Source organism: Athene cunicularia (assembly GCF_003259725.1).
Source record: "Athene cunicularia isolate RWA chromosome 3 unlocalized genomic scaffold, athCun1 chr3_part1, whole genome shotgun sequence".
Taxonomy (NCBI): domain Eukaryota; kingdom Metazoa; phylum Chordata; class Aves; order Strigiformes; family Strigidae; genus Athene; species Athene cunicularia.
In genome coordinates this window covers 79,519,143-79,535,181 of record NW_020799097.1, presented here as the reverse complement: position 1 = coordinate 79,535,181, position 16,039 = coordinate 79,519,143, and the positions used below count along the sequence as shown (strand labels likewise).

The 16,039-nt window shown below is 35.8% G+C and overlaps 1 protein-coding gene across 1 annotated transcript in view; it reads right to left on the bottom strand.

The window, feature by feature from the left end:
* Positions 1-1,366: 1,366 nt before the first annotated feature.
* TTC13 (tetratricopeptide repeat domain 13) overlaps positions 1,367-16,039 on the bottom strand; it is a 48,067-nt gene continuing 33,394 nt past the window's right edge. The window contains exons 16-23 of the mRNA XM_026844574.1: positions 14,094-14,177; positions 12,582-12,666; positions 10,234-10,343; positions 8,770-8,905; positions 7,355-7,434; positions 6,153-6,231; positions 4,250-4,329; positions 1,367-1,545 (exon numbers count right to left, since the gene is read on the bottom strand). Coding sequence (XP_026700375.1) covers positions 1,422-1,545; positions 4,250-4,329; positions 6,153-6,231; positions 7,355-7,434; positions 8,770-8,905; positions 10,234-10,343; positions 12,582-12,666; positions 14,094-14,177 — 778 coding nt within the window. The 3' untranslated portion in view covers positions 1,367-1,421. The remainder of the gene's footprint in view (positions 1,546-4,249; positions 4,330-6,152; positions 6,232-7,354; positions 7,435-8,769; positions 8,906-10,233; positions 10,344-12,581; positions 12,667-14,093; positions 14,178-16,039) is intronic.

The window sequence follows — 16,039 nt, the reverse complement described above, 5'->3', positions numbered from 1 at the left end:
GAATCCGATAAATGCTTGTGTGGAATAATCAAGAAAAACCCCTCCAATTCAATAAATCCACCCTGTTTTCAGTCCCACTATTACAATAGGTCACCTCTATCAACATTCATGATGCTTTGCTGCATTTCTTCATTAGAGTGGGGATTGAGATTGCCCTGTGCTGTAGCCAGAGAAAAGCAAGTACACCACTACTATTGGTATGCTTGGGGTATGTGGGATGTTTTCCCCTCCCCCTTGGTAAATAACTCACTCTTTAGCATAAGGACAGATATTTGCAATTGCCCAAAGCCCTAACCTCTGGAAAATTGGAAGCAAGCGAAAAAAAGAATAGAGTATTTGTATAGAAGATGACAGCAACAGAATCACAGTTTAGATGATCAATATTAAACAAGCTGAAAGCTTTAACTAAAACAGAGCAGTTCTGCAGATTTTCTAAAATGCTGAAGGCAGGAAAAAAAGTGTTGAACAAAGTCACTGAGGAAACTGGACATTTGCCGTACCACTGCTTGCTGTTTCTGAAATCATGTAACCTGATAAAGAGCTCTAAAGTCAGAGAGCTCAGGCTAAGATGAGTATCATCAGTTAGGATTCACCAGAAATAATACTGCACTATTTCAGTCAGAAATTTGTTCATGGTACTGTCCATGTTGTTTGAACTGAATCAGCTCTGCCCTACAGGAAGCCTGCCATTCCAAAATGCTGCAGGGCTCTTCCACAAAAACAACTCAAGGAGCCCTAGCTCTCTCAATACACTGTCAATCCATTGATATCTTTTGCCAACCACCACCACCACCAAAGGGTACTTGGAGACTGATGTTCTTGATGTGTTTCTGACATTTACTCACCAAGAGCCTAACTCCACATGTCATTTGTTTGTTTTTGTTTCCAAATGATGTTTTCCCAAAACCCATTCTTTTAAGCTGACATCTGTTCCTCCACTGGATTGCACTATAGTAAATGCCTGTGTATTTACCAATTACTCACACATGTACAGCTCATGAAGTTTTCCATGCAGAATACACAAGCTTTTTTAAAAAAGCCCCAAAACCAAACCACCAAATGGGAAGTAGTATAGTGGTATTTCCAATGCAGATTACTTTTATCTTTTTTAAAAAAAAATAATTTTTCACCTGCAGTATCTTCAGATCATAACTGTGACCAAGTTTCATTGCTCTTCAGTTTGGCCCCTGAACAACTGTATTTCCTGTTAAGAGTATGTCTCAATACAAGAAATCAGCTGTTCTATTTTTTTCCCTTTTTAATCTTGTTAGTCACAGACAGATTCTTTTTATTCTAGTGGTAACTACTCAAGTAAGTTTACTCTATTAAAAAAAAACAAACCAAACCAAACCATTCTGACCATGGTTTCACCTTCAAAATAATTTATGAAGCAGAACCTCTTGGCCTTTTATTTGTATAAATTATACAACAACTATCGTTTTTTTTAAACAATGAGATGAGTCTGTATTTAGTACTTCAATCATCGTTCTCAGGGTTGGAAAAGTCTCTGATACTGATGGTAGGCTCTTGTAAGAAGGTGAAATACTGAAAGAGGAGAAAAAAAAGTATTATTTATCTTTTGCTGAGACTCATGATTTACCTGGAAGTTAACACATCAGCTTATATCTCACTTCATCCCCTTCTCCAACAAATTTGGGACCTGAAGTCAAGAATCTGTTGCCCACAACCAGCTCTTGTTTCTCATCACTCCTCACTCACTACAGAGAATGAAAATAATGACTACATAAAAGAGCCTTTGGAAGTGGCAGAAGTTAAAGCAAAATTTTTTTGCTAAAAGTTTTCAAGCCTTACTTACCCATTATTATTCTTCTACCACAGATAAATTTAGCCACGCAGGTTAATTACCTTCATATTATTACCTCAAGTCCTTTGGACTGTGGTCCCACAGATATTTTTCTCCACATCAAGCAAAGCCAACTTCAGCATTTTCTCCACTCTGATTTATTCCTTACCCATTATACATCTCTCATTTGAGCTAGCAATACTATCAGTGGGTCTATGCTATGAAAAGGTCTCAGTTAAAAAATAATCGTGGTTTTGGCAAGTTTATTTTTAACACAAATCAGTTCCCTGATCTGGTTTGCTATGGACTCCCACAAACTTCAACAGTACAACTGAAAGGGTCAGAAACACACAGGTAGGTTGAAATGGCTTAAGCTGACTTTGCTCCCAAGAGAGAAGTTCCTTTTTGGTAAAGATAAGTCTTAAAAAAAAAAAAAAAAAAAAAAAAAAAAAAAAAGAGAGTTACAGCAAAAAAATGTGGGAACCATAAATATTTTATATTTCCAAGACAACCAAGTCACAATATTTGTGGAGACTACTTTTAATAAAAACTGCAAATTGCTACACTGTAGTTTAAAAATGTCACTCCTTAATAAATGCTGAATTTGACTACAGTTACATGTAGATTCTTAGCCTGAGTCTGACAAAGATGTCCTTGTAACTTCTTAACAGCCTTCTTCATTTAGGAAGAGATTTTATAGTCCAGTAAACTTGGCCAGGCTGAGAACCACTGATAATGAAGTTAAACAACACTTATCAGTATGAGATATTCAGCACTAACAGCAGCTGCAGAGTTCCTCAGGCTTTCAGAATAACTCAGGTTGGACCAAACCTCAGGAGGTCTGTGATCTAACATCCAGGTCAACTGCAAAGGCAGACCAGGCTGTCAGGGCTTTATCCTGTCAGGTCTTGAAAATTTCCATGGATGGAAACTGTACAGCCTCTCTGGGCAGCCTGCTCTGCTGCTTGACTACCCTCAGGGTGAAAAGATTATGCTCAGTCTGAACCTCGTCATGCATATTGCCTTTTGTCCTCCTACCAAGCACTGCCAGGCTCCATTTTCCCAATACTCACAGGTACTGCAAAGCTGCTGTTAGGGCAAAGCCTTCTCTCCTCTAGGCTGAACAAGCCCAATCCACTCCTGCCAAAGCATGTGCTCCAGCCCCCAGCCATCCTGGTGGCTCTCTACTGAATTTGCTCCAGTTTATCGTAGTCTTTACTACAGCTGCCCCCAAACTGGATGCAGTATGCTAGGTGTGGTCTAAAGTGCTGAGTACCCCCTAAATCTGATTATCCAAACACCTTTTTACCGATCTAGATGTCCATTAATCTAGACCACAATGTGCTATCTTGGTATGAGACTATTGTGGGAGTCCTTGATGAAGTAAAAATAAATATCATCAATTGCTCTCTCCTCATCCCCAAATCTAGTCATTTTATCACAGAAAGCAATCATACCGGCCCACACAACATTTGTTAAACCTACGCTGACTGTCCCCAGTCACCCTCTCTTTCATATACCCTGAAATGGTTTCCTAGAGGACTCATTTCATGACTTTCCCAGGGACCCAAGTGAGGCTGACCAGCCTATAGTTTCCCTGTGTCATTCTTCCAGCCTTCTTGAAGATGGATGCAAGATTTCCTTTCCTGCAGTCAGCAAGAATGTCCACGGATGTGCACAACCTTTCAGAGATTACAGATGGCCTAGTAAGGACATTGGCCAGTTCTCTCACCACCCTTTAAGTGTCTTGACCCTGACTTGAAGGATACTAAAACTGGTTTTGTCTCTGGCCCGATTTTTACATTTTGTATGGGGAATAACCACTGAGGGACAAATCAAATGCACCAGATTCATCATATTGACATGGAATTAATGTGTTCAATACTCAAAAATCAATTAATGTGAAAATCAAAATTTTAAAGCACTTTACAAGAGTCATGCAGTTGTACTAAGTAACATAATTCTCTATATTTGAAAATTCCATCTACTTTGAAAATACTTATTCTCCCAATTAAAATAGCACTCAAGTATAAATAAATGACTTTTGATATATGGTTTGAAAAGATCCATAAGAATGGAAAAAAACAACAAGTTAAAATTTTCCCTTGTTTTATCCACTCAATTACCAGATTTACTAATGATTAAAAAAAAGGCAAATTTGACACCACTGGACAAAACGAAGAAAATATTTACCAAAATAATTTTCTCAGAGGGTAACACTCATATGACTGAATGTCTAAACTACTAACTACTCTGTTAGACTAGAAATAAACTACTGTTAGTAAATTCAAATTTTATCATTTCCTAAACAGCATTAAAACCCCATAGAATCATTTATTAAACTCATAATTTCTAATTAACATTTTTTTAGTATAGGTTTGAATGTGACATACAAAATCTTTCATATTTTATTTCCCCACCCCTCATCCAAACAAAAAGATTTACCTTTTTAGATTCATCCAGCTTCTTGCTATTTTGCTAAAGGCTTCAGATCCTGGTGCTGTCATTGCTTCAAAATCAACCAGCTGAAAATAAAATAAAAAAGATATTAAGAAATTAGAGAAGTTTTAAGTTCTCTAATTTCAGGAAGTTAATCCTCAAATATTGTTAACATATATTTGACTCTAAAAACATATCCTTCCTTTTGAGACAAAATTCAGTTATTTTTTTTATCTTTCAACAAGGTGTTTATACTGAGTCAGTTCCAGAAAATACTGTCTTCAGTCCTTTTATTATAATGTCCAAATAAAATGGGGATATTTCTCATTTCTCCATACTGCATTCTGCAAAATGTAGGTGTTTTTCAGTAGTTTGACTACATATAACCAAGAACTCTGTGCAACTTTGTATCTACAGTTAAATTAAGTTTTCAGCAAAACAACCTTCAGTCAAAAATATTAGTTCACTAGTACTGAATCATTTAAGCTGACACATTTGTGGTTCAGTGAACTTTGGCTGAATTGAAGGAAAGGTTATGAGAGCATGCCCCCTACATTCTTGATAAGACAGAAGTAAGCTTACTAACTAGTCTGTGCCCAGACTACTTTATCCCTGATCACCAGTCTGGAAGTCAGCAGGCATGCCGGGCACTAAAATTTTCTGTTCCTGCCAGGCAACAGCAGGACTCTAAACTGTTGGGTACCTTTGTCTTCAGAGCAGTCTGATAATGCACACTGTCATAAGCTTGGGACCAGAAATACCCTTCTAAGGAATTGGGGAGTGAATAATCCCAATTTCATTCAACTGGGGAAAACAATTTCTTCAAGCTGGTGAATATTTTCCTAAATAATTTATTTTTTTCCAATTCAGGCATTCTGTTACAGGAAAAAAAACCTCAAATGTAAAAATGTCCACAAAGCTTCCTGTAAATCAGAAATCCTGCTTTTCAGTAATCCAGAAACTCTGCTTACCTGCTAAAAATCAGTCAGCAAAATGCACTACCTTATTAAATCCTAAGAAGATGCATAAGAAAACCCACATAATTCTTTTACCTTAGTTTGAACTCCCACAGAAGATACCAGCTTAACAGCATACTGAAAAGGAAGCCTTCTTGCTACTAAGCAAGAGCAATTTTTGCTTCTAAAAGCTACTAGGAGATTATTGTACTGAAAGGACAAACTTAATTGTTTTCACGACTTTCTAGAACTAAAGGGAAAGTTGCTCTTTCTTCAGTTATTCACGCAGGGTGTTTTCTTCAACAGTTTGGATTTTCACTGGAATTTCATTAATTCTTTTAATATTACATTAAAGAGACAGAGGTGCTCTCACTCCTTTCATGCTGAAGAGGTAATGCCACTAGGAGATCAATAGTTGAATAAAGAAAGGGAAACCCTTTATTGAGTGAGGTGGTATAATATTCAAATGTAGTCACTTAAAAACTAGGACTTATTTTAAATTAAGCAGAAATCAAGAGAAGTTGCAAATCCATTTCTACTTACTAAATCCTAAACACTCTGGAATACATTGAGAGCAGGACAGCAAATTTCTGCTGTATGCTAGAAGAGTCACTAATTCTGCCTAAGTATTCTTGGAACCCTTCTCAAATAAAGTTGGAAAGAGCAGCTCGGCACACTACAAATGCTTCAGTTACAAACATGTGATTACTGTGGAACAGAGACTGCTAAAATTCGACTAACCAGAACCGTTGCACATACTATCCCTAGGTCTCACCTGCTGTCAGAACAGCAATGACGTTTTCAAAACTCTCAGGCTGCAAGACATCACAGTATGAAGCTAACCCATCCCAGTAAACAAGTGTGCAACTTCTGTTCATTCTTACAGCTCCTTCCTCACATTTTCAAGTATTACTCCCCCCATCAAGACTGAACCAGTGTATTTTGATACTTGCCTTTCCTTTAGGAATTTTTCCTGATACTTCTCTTCCACTTGCCATTAGGGCTCCCATGATCACTGAATAAGCTATCACACTAAAAAAAAAAAAATCAAAATCAACAAAGTACTGTAAAAGTCTTTCCATAAATGCTATTTTAGACTACAACACAAATAGAATACAGTAGTTTCATAGAAGGCTAGTAAAAATTACTGTGCTAGTTATTTAAGTAAAAACAAGCATGAAACACTTGAAAAGTGTTACTGTTACCTTTCAACACCACTGGAATGAAGTTAAGATCCTATGAAGTTTAACTGCTGAAGAGTACTGTTTCTACAGCTATTATCATTTCAGACTTACGAATTCTTAAGACTCCACAGAGCTGAAAACAAAGCAAGCTCCTGTTCCCAAGAAGCTCAGATGTAGCTCAGAAGAGTTTATAAACTCTACTGCAACAGAGCTAGTGGCACTGTAAAGCTGTTCAGTTGCCTCTTTTTAAAATTATTTTTTCTTTAGTTGTGAAACTCGAGACAGAATTTCTGCTATTTTTTTTATTCTGTAAAATAAAGGCAAAGTCTGATGCCTTCAGACTCAGGATTTTTAAAATTTCATTTTCTACTGAACTGCGTTTAATAATAAGCTTAAAGGTCTTTAGTGCTTTGTGGGACACACATTCATAATAGTCTTAAATGTAGCCAGGTTTGAATTAAACTAGAATTTCAGTTGAACAGATCTGTGACATATGAGGCTTTATTGTAGGGTTTCATTTGGTGACCCTAACAGTTGCAATAAATGACTAATATTTTAGTGCAATTTATTTTTAGAAGTTATTAAATATACTTTGAGATCTTAAATACATGCTTTAGTAAAGCTTCTTGAGTGAAATTAGTGTAACACAGTATGGAATAGGAACCCAATCATTACAATTTCAAAATGACACTTCAATCTGTGAGCTGAAGTCTATGAATACAGAATACTCATAATTTTAAATATACATGCAGCTATGAATATTTACCATCAGCAATTACAAACTAGCTTTTAAAACAGCACTGTCACTATCCATCGTCATGGCAGCATAAAATGAAAGACTGCAAGACACAGAGCTCAACACAGAGCTTTTTTAGCTTTTTTTAATATTAAAAAAATATTAAGATACTGCAACACATGGACATTTTACAGTGTTCATCCAAGATAACACATATTATAAAGAAATCACTAACCTAGATCCTCTTGAAAGTGGCATTAAATTATAGAAGTAATAAACTAATGACAGGATCAAGTTGCAAACAGCATCTACTTCCTAATCGAGAGAAAAAAGTGAATTAAAGAATTAATAGCCAGGTAATACCATATAAAGGAACACATATTGGAAAGTCTCACAGTACTGTGATTATTTTTTTTTTAAGACCAATTTCAAATGTGAAAAGTGTCAAGATGACAAGTTGAAGTCTGATTAACAGATGTCTAAGCAAAGTATTTTGTTACATCTTCAAAATTTTGGTGAAACACAGTTCTTCTACACTGTGTTAAAGGATGAAAAACGGAAAGCACAAGCTCAAAATGTAGTCAGATTGTCGCTGCAATATGAATCAACCCAAACACAGTTCTAGGGTTTCTCATGAATTCGTGTTACTTCTCATCTTATATGTAACCAACACAAGCCAAATCCTAAGCAGTGCTTAGAAGGATGATGAAACAGTGAACACAGACCCATGAGAAAAATTAAAAAAAAATAAGAAAATAAAGGAACACACTGTGATAATTGAGACCTTTTTCTGGACTCTGTTACTGCCGGCTGAACAGTGTGCCCAGGTGGCCAAGAAGGCCAATGGCATCCTGGCTTGTGTCAGCAATAGCGTGGCCAGCAGGGACAGGGAAGGGATCTGACCCCTGTACTCAGCACTGGTGAGGCCGCACCTCGATTCCTGTGTTCAGTTTTGGGCCCCTCACTACAAAAAGGACATCGAACGACTCGAGCGTGTCCAGAGAAGGGCAACGCAGCTGGTGCAGGGTCTGGAGCACAAGTCGTAGGAGGAGCGGCTGAGGGAACTGGAGGGGTTTAGTCTGGAGAAGAGGAGGCTGAGGGGAGACCTCATCGCCCTCTATAGCTCCCTGAAAGGAGGTTGCAGAGAGCTGGGGATGAGCCTCTTTAACCAAGTAACGAGTGATAGGACAAGAGGGAATGGCCTCAACTTGCACCAGGGAAAGTTCAGAATGGGTATTAGGAAGCATTTCTTTCCAAAAGGAGTTGTTAGGTGTTGGAATGGGCTGCCCAGGGAGGTGGTGGAGTCCCCATCCCTGGAGGTGTTTAAGAGTTGGGTTGACTTAGTGCTGAGGGATATGGTGTAGTTGGGAACTGTCAGTGTTAGGTTAATGGTTGGACTGGATGATCTTCAAGGTCTTTTCCAACCTAGATGATTCTGTGATTCTGCAGCAAAGCATAGCAAATTTCAAGCAAATTTTAAAGTAACAGAATTATGTCAACTTTGTGTTTGTTATACTGGGTTTAAGCAAGCAATTGATTTTAATACTTAAGATCTCATCAGAAATCATTACAATGACTGTTAAACAGAAGGTAGAAAAACATAATGGAATTTTATCATGGAATTCATAATTTCCATTAAAACAGCCTTACCCCCAGCTCTGCAGACAGAATTAGAATTTTTCCTTTAGCTGTCAGATCCTTATATAGTGCATCTATTTCTGCATGATACAGCTGTGTTCTCTCTTCTGTTGTCTGAGTTTCTACTGAAAATAATATGTTCCCCACTCTATCAAGCAGATGAAACATAAAAGGAGGTAAGATTTTTTTTTTTAACAGAATTTGATGCATAATCTAATATCCAGGGTTATAGATGTACTACAGTTAAATTCCTATAATTTCTCCTTAAGCAGATTATGTGCATTGCCTCCCTTTTAGTTAAAAAAATAAAATAAAATTCACTGAATTTAAAATGTTTTGTCACATTGCAAGTTTGTCCAAACAAATACATAGATTGCTGTCTAATGAAGTATTTTCATTGAAGAACACCCAACAAGCATTAGCATTTCACTTAAAGCATAGGTAAAAAATGTAAGAAATATGAAATTTTAAAGTCTCTTTGTGAACTTAAGATTTCCATATAGAAGTGTATTTTGTTAACTCTTAAATTACCAAAATGGAATTCTTTTGGTATAAAAGCATAGTTACAAACTATGGATCAAAACAGACTTACTGATACAGAACAAAGTTTGTGCAGAACAAAGACCATTTTACCAATACCAAAATATTTTCCCCAAAGGCAGAGGCCATATATTTAATGCCATTTCACTGTATATAGGCATATGAGTTAGAATGTAAAATTAAAAACTAAGAGATATATTCTACATTGTAGAAGAGAAGTTTGGCTTCCATGTCACTCGTTGGAAGCACACAAGTTCTGGGAAAAATTTCAGTGCACAGAATTTTAAATCCCATAAGCCAAAGTTTTTAGTTAGTAGGACAGAACTTCTAAACTTCAGATTAATGTTCATTTTTCAGTAAGGAGCCAGTATCCATAAAGGGAGAAATTTACTATCTCACCTAAAGAGTGGCCCACAGGCTCATGATTGTGTCCTCACATATTCAAGGTACCATCTAAATTGTCATTTGCAGACAGAAGGTCAGCAAACATCATAAAAACATACATTTAAAAAAAGGCCAGCAATCTAAATAGATGAGTCCCATTCTTAGATTACAGAAATTTCCATTCCATTCAGGACTTTTCAGTCTCGGTAACAGACAAGGTCTCACAACAAGAAGTATATTTAGATATGGGTAAAGACAGAGATTTTGAATATTTCTCCCTTTCAGGCATTTTATAGTCTAAGATGAATAACAAGTTCTCTCTTCACTTTCATGCTGTATGTTAGAGAATCATCTCAATTGAGCCTACTCTATCAATGTTACCCATATTCCCTCTTTGTTAGGGAACACAACAGGACTCAGGCGGCCTCAAATGAACAAATTTTTCAGTGAAAAACAAAACCCACTTTATGCAAGTAGAAGTGGCATTTGAGAAAATTAATTACTAATACTTCATCATTAATGTCCCTGAACCCTGGAAAATAGCAAACATACTTATCTCCTGTAATTGTAATTGTGAATCCATCATATTCTTTTCCTTGATCCTTGAGGCTGGGGACTTTTGTGTTCACAGTAAACCCATCTCTTGTTTTACTGTTAAACTGCTTTCAAAAGAAAAAAAATAGTTAACATTAGAATGGACAGATTGCCTAGCTATTGTTTTGAAATGCCTCAAATACATGGAGCAGAAATGAAAATGGACAAACTGAGTGAACAGGACAAAGAGTCACTGTCAACTACATTATTTCATTTATACTTTATTTCCTACTGTATAGAATTTATAAATATTGAATGAGGCAAGTTGACATTCAACTTCATAACTACATAGCAAATATAAAGCAACACTATTTATGTAAAGCAACTGTACAAGACTGAGTTGTACAGAGTTCTCCACAAGTTGCATGTTGATGGTAACCTTCTGGTGTAACAATGTAAATGTAAAAGCAGGAATGTGAGAGCCTGTTTTATGTTTAGACTAAGAAGTAGCCGCATTAGGCCAAGTGTGGATTCCAGAATACAGCTCACATCAACAATTTCTTAACTGTGATGCAGCTTCAATTAATGTTTATCCTCATCAGAAGGAAAAATATCAAAGTTTTAAAATTTTACAAAGCTACATTATCCAAGTGTAATACTGTAGCCAGGGTTGTATAAACCAGGCAAAACCGTATTTAAATAAAGCCAAAAGCCCAGCTTTTGACATACAACATTCCCCAAGTACCCAAATAACAAAATTAAGTTAATATCAGCAGACCTTTGTTTTATACAGGCACTTTTAATGACTATTATGCAACACTGTTGAATGAATTACTCAGGCAATTATTTATTTTAAGATAGAACTTGTGATCCAGGATGTTTTGTTTAAAGAAAATTTACATTTATTTTAAAGAAGCAAATCTAAAAGCCTCTAATGAGAGACAGCATTCCACTTTGATACAATTCCGAATGGGATACAGGAGATTCAAACCAGAGCAAAATGCACAGGTTATGAAGAACAGGAAGAATATTTGCTGCCACATGAGACATTTATTTTTAAGTCATGTAGTCCACTATGTTTATATATTTTCATAATTCTCTTGGAGTAACCTGTATTTTTAACTCCACTAATAGCACTTTTCTGGCCTACAGTTCAACAGTAGCCGTATCAGGTCCTTTACAGGACACTATTTGCACATTTGTGTGTCAGTAGGGAACACTTAATTGCCTACCTACCCCAACATGTACTACTTCATCACAAGTTTTTGTTTAGCTTCAGTTAGTATCCACTTGTCTTCATCTTTCAAGACAGCAATATAAAAAGGACCTCTAAAATTATGGTATGTTCTCTGAAGACACTTATATTAGAAAAATTTAGTGCTTGAACCATGTAGCTTCTGTAAAGATATCTGTAGTGCACGAGTGAGCACTACCACCATGAACAAATCCCAACCCCAACAGTCTATCAATAGTAGCAGCAATATATCTTCAGAGAGCTCTGTTCTACGGCAATCCATCAGCTCTCAGATATGAAATTGCAATGTGGACACACCTGATAAGAAAGCAATGAGTTTGTCTCTATTCAGAATGACTGTTTCTCCCCAAATTTTACTCCATTCTAAGTAAAATCCTGTCTAATCCTTTAAGAAGAAATACTTTGTAACAATGTTCCCCCAAACCCAAATACATACTTCTCATCCTATTTAGATTAATTTGGGGGAGTAAGGGAAGACCTTTTACTTAAAACCAGCTCAAGTCTTATTACTTAAGTCAAGATAAGAGTATAAATCATTCTGCATGTCATATATCCAAAGCCTTTCTACAAAGACCACCTCCAGAAATAAAACCTGCAGGTTTCCCCACTCCTTTTCCGACAGTCTTCCAAAGCACAAGAACATAAACCAAGATTTTGTTTCAGATCAGCTATCAGTCACTAAGGGCAACTATTCCCTCATTTCTCCCTGCTAGCTCCACATGTACTGACCTACATCAATAAAGCTAAGAAAAAGAGCTTCTGTGTTCCTAATCTTTCAGACACACATCTTCAATTTTTTCCTTCATACTGTACCTGCATACTGTGAGCCCATTATGGTGTATCTACCCTCCCAGTTGATAAGGCTGGCTTCAAAGAATTACATTCAACATTCTATTTTCCCATCATTTCTTTACCAATTCACAGTTAGGCCAAGCCTTTCAAATCTCCATATAACAAAGGGAAGGTCATGCCCTACATGTTCAAATTCAAAATAGCCTGAGTTAGTGTTTCGAGTTATTAATTTTAAGCTTACACAATGTTTATTCTGAGGAACTGGATATCTCCCGTAATATTTTTTTTAATCATATTTTGAAATTTTTCTTGAATTTACCTTCATTATGGGAAGAAGATCTTCTACTTTATGTACCTTTTCCAAAGCTTCCCGAACCTCTAATAGTCCTTTTGGATTATTCGCACTGGAAAAAAAATTAAATATGGAATTGAAACAGTTGAACACATGTAACATTTCTGGAAATCTATCTAGCTTTAACCTAATTAGCCAGCGAAATGTTATTTAGTTATTTCTTTTCTGAAAATTCCTTCATACTTGGCCATATGCTCTCCTATTCTTCAAAAAGTAATTTCCTCCTGTATCAGCTCAGCTCACTTTTTTTCCACTTCAAATCTCAACCAAAAACTTCAGGTTAATCTTAATCATTTGCTGTTGGCCACTCTATAGCATTAAACAGTGTTTGCATGAGTGTGTGTGGGCAGGGGTTTGTTGATGAGGAAAGATGAAAGAATAGAGTTAACATTAAAAATATTCTTCTCAAAATGTGTAGCCTCAAAGGTATGTAAATACTTCAGATGCAGGCACAGCTGGATCATGAAGAAACCTACTGAACTACTGCTCTAATATTTATTATTTATTGTACCCATATTTTAAGAACAGAATTATTTTTAAAATTACAGCATAAATTGCTCTGGTTTAAGGTCAAATGCTGCTGACTTACTCTAAACAAACCTTCTCCCAATAAAGGATAGACTCCCCACTTACTACAGAACTTACATATCCCAGAGCAACTATCATAAATTTTCTAAAACTGAAATGCTTTCAACTGTTATAAGGATTTTCTGCACTTTCATTTTTTGATATTTAAGTAGCATAATAGACTGAAAAACAGAACTCAATATTTAATAAAAGTTACCAGGCCAAAGAAAAATTAGGGAGTTTAAAACTACAAGAGTTCCTTAATTTTTAACATTATCAGAACACTCTTGCCACAAATGAGCCACAGGTGGGGAGACATTTCTAGTCATTAAAAAAATTGATCAATTTTCAAATTATCTTTATTCACATTCTTTCATTCAAGATTCTAGAACTTTCTGTTCCAGGACAAAGTCTACCAACCCATCTACATAACAAGTAGTAAAGGTTCTCTGCTCCTTTAAAACTACTTGTCAAACACCAGTTTCAATTAAAATTACCTTCTGTATCTTCTTTTCTCTTTTTTCCTCACTCCTACTATTTAATAAATTACTCTCAATATTTAGAGAAACTCTATTTTACCAGGAAGAAACCCAACATCTTTAACAAATCATATTTTTAGAAAGAATTGAGACCCACTCATGACAAAACTGTGGGTACAAATGCAACACCATTATTAGTTTCTAGGTATACTGCAATTCACAGTGTTTTTTCCTATTAGCTTAAGTTTCTTTACATGGCAATGAACAGCATTTTTCATTTCCAATAGTAAGAAAAACAAGTATAGACTAAGAGAACTAGAACTTACTAAAATTAAGAAAATAATGATCAGACTTTCTGAAATTAATATTATGTAAATTTGAAACCAGTATTAGCAGGGGAGTGAACCAGGGAAAAAGCATATCAGTAATTTACCCATGATAAACAAGGATCCTGTCTTTGATAAAATGAAGAATTTTCTCAAAGTATTCCAAGTACCGCATGTTAATGACCTGTCCCCTACAAAGAAAAGAAAAGATTTTTTAAAGTCTTGTTTTTCAACCCAATATTTCAGGGTTAAGACACAAATATTACTCATTAATAGTTGACAGAATTTTATCCACAGATGCTTTGTAAACTAAAGGAAAGAACTAGAGGTTTGTCTGAAGTGGTGAATTGCCCATTCTCCATTTTGAATACAGATTCAATAGTGAACTGGGAAAAGCTCATGTATCATTAGTAGTGCTGTTCTCTGATAAACTGCATTTCATGCATAATTCCCCATTTTCAGTGTGCCCATGTCCAGTAAGTCTTATCTATATGACAATTACCAATTTGTACAAGGATATAATCTTTCTTACACTCACAAATACTGCAGAACTAGGAGAGAATTCTCAATCTGCACATTGATTTACTTTGAGAATCAACACTCTCCAGTTTACATATTTGCCAATATATACGTTGATCTGCTTTGACAGTCCATATACGTTTTTCTTTTTTCACCTGTGTCCCTCTATGCTAAAGGAATTTTGCTTTGACTTCTAACAGTTACAAGTAGTAACTGTTAAATAAAAACATTAAAAAGGTGTTGTTTTTTCCCCCTAGGACTACTAAGAAAAAAAAAAATTAATTAAAAACTTGGTAAAAAGCTGCTAGGATTATAACCACTCTGAGAGGAAAAATTACATACCATTATTGCATTTGTAGGAGTCCTTCCTCTTCTCCCAGTCTACAAAACAAGATTTTATAAAGCAAACGTTATCGCTCTCTGAGGAAGCAAGACCACTGTCAATCACAGGAAGGTGTGAACCTAGCTTTTTTTTCCCCCACTCTAAGTGATTTTTGGAGTTAAGTCCCTAACGTCTCACACTTTAGTAGGCTTAAGTCTCAGAGTAATGGCAGAATCTGTCTTTAAAAACTGAACAGACTTAGAACACATATACATATCTGCACATAGGAAAGGGAGGTAGGGAAAGGAGAAGGATGAAGACAAATCTAAATACATAATTTGCCCTTGTTGTACGTCCCATCATTCTCCATCTGTATTTAGAAAATATCTGTACAACAGGCAGAAGCGTGTCAGTATAAGGAACAAGATTTTCCTTTAGTGGCACCTTGGAAAATACATCCAAACCAGACCTATCATTCTTTAAGGCCATCTAGAAGCAGTAGTACCAATAGAAGACTTTTGGTGAGTGGTCAGAAGTGATTTGTGTTTATTCCCACTCCACTCTTTCTATTTGTTTAATAAACACTATCACCAAGAATTCAAAAGTAGCAGAGTTCCACAGTGTCTTCACTTTTTAATAAGAATATTGGGTTTATCATTAATGTTTAGCTGATCCCAAATCCTTGTTTTGTTTTTGAAAGCTTAGGTTACTTTCATAGCTTTGATTATTTAAGGCAGAATGGAGATAAGCCAAAATTGCACTTGTCTACAGACCAATGAAGAAGTAGTGACAGACAATATATTTTCATCTCAAGGATGTTAAGATCTGGAAGCCTATCAAACATTGTGAAGTGCAAGATGTTTCTTAGACACCTTTAACAAATGGTCCCCAAATTGACTCAAAACAAACAAAAAATGTTTTTGTTTTCTGACACTTTCCAAACATTTTGCTACCCTGGAAAAGAGTCTTTAATTCAGCAGTCACTGAATGCTAGTGCTTTCACGCTAAAACTCATTTCACAGGAATCACTGAAAAATATTGGACTTTAAATGCAAAGAATTCTGACTAAAGAAAAAGATTATGGTAAAAGATACCTCATTCGAGTATTTTTTTTGCACACAGAAGTTACTAGTGTACAATTTAGACCAAATAAAACCTAGAGACAGCTTAAGCTCAGCATGACTAGATCTGTTACGAGTACTAAAAGAACAC